The following is a 3,839-nucleotide window of genomic DNA, read 5'->3' on the forward strand; positions in this document are numbered from 1 at the left end:
AAAAACACGTGACAACTGATGTACCAGTACCCAAAAAAAAATTTGAACAATCCACGGATATAAAATAAGTAGAAGGCCCAACCGTGCTTCGCCAAACTGTCGCAGCATGATTGCTGATGCTGCTTTACTGTGATGAATATTCAGTTGTTCAACCTTTATGTTTTTCTGGTATGGGCCCACCCGCCTCCCTAACAGTCTACACAGACCCGCTAGCCCCATACCAGAGGCGTTGTCTTGCTCGTCGTGCATCCCTTTAGAATTTCACTTTGGCTTGATCAAGACCACAGTTGAGCCTACCCCCTGCGGTCTTAATCGCCTCCGCGTCTTCTTTCGGGCACCACACTGTGAGCCTGACTCCAGCACTGCTCTCCTCGCCAAACTTGTTGAAGTTAGTAACTGTTAATTTGTGTTTTTACAATTTAACTTTATTCTTATCGGAAGTCAAAAGTTAATCTATTTCTATATTTTTACAAAATGTTAAATACAGTTAATCAAATAAGAATAGCCTACTATTCAATTATGATTATACATTTCCAACATTCTCTTGGACCTAATTTTTGAAACCACTAAAGTAATGTTTAACATGACATTGAATTTTGTTTATTCTAGATTAAAACGAACAGGTTGTCTTCTCCTTCTAACCGACCGTCTTAATTGAACTGGCAACTGATCAGTGTGTGTGGACCCATATCTGTCGTCGGACTCCGCTTTGTCGTCTTTCTCTCTTTGATTTTGTTTCAAGTCAGATCCAGTAGTGATTATTGTTTCATCGGTCCCCATTTTGTCGTCTTTCTCTGTTTGACTATGTTCCGGGTCGGATCCCGTAGTAATTGTTGTTTCCTCAACCGGTGGTGTCCGAATACCGAAATCTAAATCAATATCAATATTATCTGCCCTAAGCTGATTTGAATGCGATGACGATAAATTTCGACGTATTTGATTTTGATGTCGTTTTATGTAACCATTTTCAGTTTGAATAAAATACATTTTATTTCCCAGCAATTTCTGTATCACGCCTCTGATCCATTTATGCGATCCCGAATAATTACGAGCTAACACTTTCTCTCCAACTCCGAATTTATTTCTATTTTGAGTTTTCATAGTCTCCATAACTTTCGGGAACAACGCCGATAAAATGGTTCTTGGTTGCCGCCCATGTAACAACTCTGCTGGCGATTTATCAGTTGCTAAGTTTGGAGTAGTTCCATACGTTGTAAGATATTTATACAACGCTTTGTCAATATGTTGTTCCTCTTTCATAATTTTTGTTACTGCTTCCTTAAAAGTTCTCACATGTCTTTCCGCTAACCCATTCGAAGCCGGATGAAAAGGAGCAGACGTGAGGTGCTGAATTGTGTTCATTTCACAAAACTTTTGAAATTCATTGGACGTGAATTGTGTTCCGTTGTCTGTCACGATAGTGTACGGAAGACCTTCGATAGAAAAAATTTTTTGTAGAGCTCCAACTGTTGTTACAGCTGTTATTGTTGATAGTTCCACAATATATGGAAATTTTGAATATGCATCCACAACTATGAGCCACATACGTTTAAAGAATGGACCCGCGAAATCCAAATGAACTCTTTCCCACGGCCTACTAGGTTCTGGCCATGCAGAAAATTCTCGCTTTGGTTGACTTGCACCTTGTTGACAAGATGAACAATCATCATGAATACGTTCTATGGCTTTATCAATAAGAGGAAACCACACATATCGTCTTGCCATCTGTTTCATACGACCTTTACCCCAATGACCCTCGTGTAACAAATTTAATACTTGAGATTGCAGTGCTTTCGGTAGCACCACTCTAGTATATTCAGCCTGAAGAAGTAACACTCCATTCTGAAATGATAAGCAAAATCTGCGATTAAAGTACGGTTTGATACTACCTTCAGATTTCGGCAATTGTTCAGGCCAGCCATCTTGTACATATCTGCTGACACGTTGAAGAGTGTTGTCATTAGCAGTCATATCCTTTACTAATGTTGCATTTACTGGAAGATAATCCACAGCATTTTGATAAACAGTATCGACATCATCTAACATCACAACTTCCTTTCTATCAAATTGTATGTCATCCCCACACGGCAATCTGGAAAGAGCATCAGCGTTAGCATTCTGAGATGAACTTTTGAACCGTATAATGTATTCATATGCTTGAAGTACAATAGCCCAACGCTGTAAACGATGCAACGCCATCACTGGCAACTTTCTATTCGGATTAAACAGTGTTGTCAACGCTTGATGATCAGTTATTAATTCAAAACGTCTTCCATAAAGATATTGATGAAACTTGGTCACTCCATAAATTATTGCTAATGCCTCTTTTTCGATTTGAGAATAGCGTTCTTGGCTGCTGTTTAATTTTTTTGAAGCATACGCGATTGGCTTCTCTGAACCATCAGCATAACGATGTGAAATTACTGCGCCGATTCCATACTTAGATGCATCTACTGCTAACACTATAGGCTTCTTATCATCATAATGAACGAGTTCCGTAGCTTTGATCATAGCATTCTTCAATGCTTGAAAAGCATCTTCATGATATGCTGTCCATTTAAACACAGCATTCTTTTTCCTTAGTTCATTTAAAGGAGCAGCTAATATGGAAAACTGTTTAATGAATTTGTTATAATAATTAACTTTTCCAATGAAAGCTTCAACTTCTTGAATATTACGAGGACGCGGCATTAATTTGATTGCCTCTACACATTTTCCTGTGGGCATTAATCCATTCACATTGATTACGTGTCCAACATAATCTACCTGCTCTTGCGCAAAACTACATTTTTCGCTTTTACATGTCAAGCCGTATTCTTCCAAACGTTGAAAAATTTTGAAAACATTATTCAAATGTTCTTTATTATTTCGACCTGTTACGATTATATCATCTAAATAAACTGCACAGTTCGGTATTCCAGCGGTTACTTCTTCCATAAGACGTTGAAATATGCCAGGAGCACTGGCAATACCGAATGGCAATCGTTGAAACTGGAACAAACCAAATGGCGTATTAATGACTAGAAGTTCTTTTGTTGCGTCAGACAATTCTACTTGCAAGTACGCTTCACTAAGATCAATTTTTGTGAAAAATTGTCCTCCTTGAAGTTTATAAAAAAGTTCCTCAACTCTAGGAATTGGATACCTGTCAATCTCAATTTGCGAGTTCACACCAATTCTGAAATCTGCACAAATACGTAATTTTCCATTTGGCTTTGACACTACAACTATAGGAGCGGCCCAGACGCTGCTTCTGATAGCTTTCAAAACTCCAATATTTACCAACCGATCAATTTCGATGCGAACGTCTTCTCTTTTCGCAAACGGCAGGTTGTATGGTTTAAAGAATTTAGGCTTAGCATCTGACTTCAATCTGATTTCAGCTTTGAACAACGTACAACGCCCCAATTTCGAAGAAAAAATGTTAGCATGTTGACATCTGAGTTCATGTAGAGATGCGGTTAAACTTTGTTGACTGTCACAAGGATTATTTGCATAACATTCAATAACAGGTAACTGCAGTTTGAAATTTAATACTGTAAACAAATCCAATCCCAGTATGTTAGTAACATATTCATCGTTAACTACAAGTATCTCAAGGCTTCGAGTAATATTTCCATACTTGACATTTACTCTGAGAGAACCCTTAAGAAAAATAACAGCTCCTCCATACGCTCTCAGAACTTTATTCGTAGGCCCACAACTAGGTCTACCCAGTTGTTTATATGCCGCCAAACCAATTAAGGAACATGTTGCACCAGTATCTACTTGAAATGTTAAAATTTCGTTATTTATATTGAGGTCAACGAAAATTTTAGATGAACTAAGTTGCGAATCAA

At 38.0% G+C, this 3,839-nt stretch overlaps 1 protein-coding gene across 1 annotated transcript; it reads right to left on the reverse strand.

Annotated features, from left to right (window-relative positions):
* Positions 1-600: 600 nt before the first annotated feature.
* Positions 601-3,764, reverse strand: LOC119664622 (uncharacterized protein K02A2.6-like; the record flags this gene model as incomplete). The annotated part of the gene is made up of 1 exon (XM_038074081.1): positions 601-3,764. A coding segment is annotated over one exon (3,164 nt), but the record flags the coding sequence as incomplete, so codon positions are not given.
* Positions 3,765-3,839: the final 75 nt, after the last annotated feature.

This window comes from Teleopsis dalmanni, unplaced genomic scaffold (genome assembly GCF_002237135.1).
Source record: "Teleopsis dalmanni isolate 2A unplaced genomic scaffold, ASM223713v2 unscaffolded_contig_2307, whole genome shotgun sequence".
Lineage (NCBI taxonomy): Eukaryota > Metazoa > Arthropoda > Insecta > Diptera > Diopsidae > Teleopsis > Teleopsis dalmanni.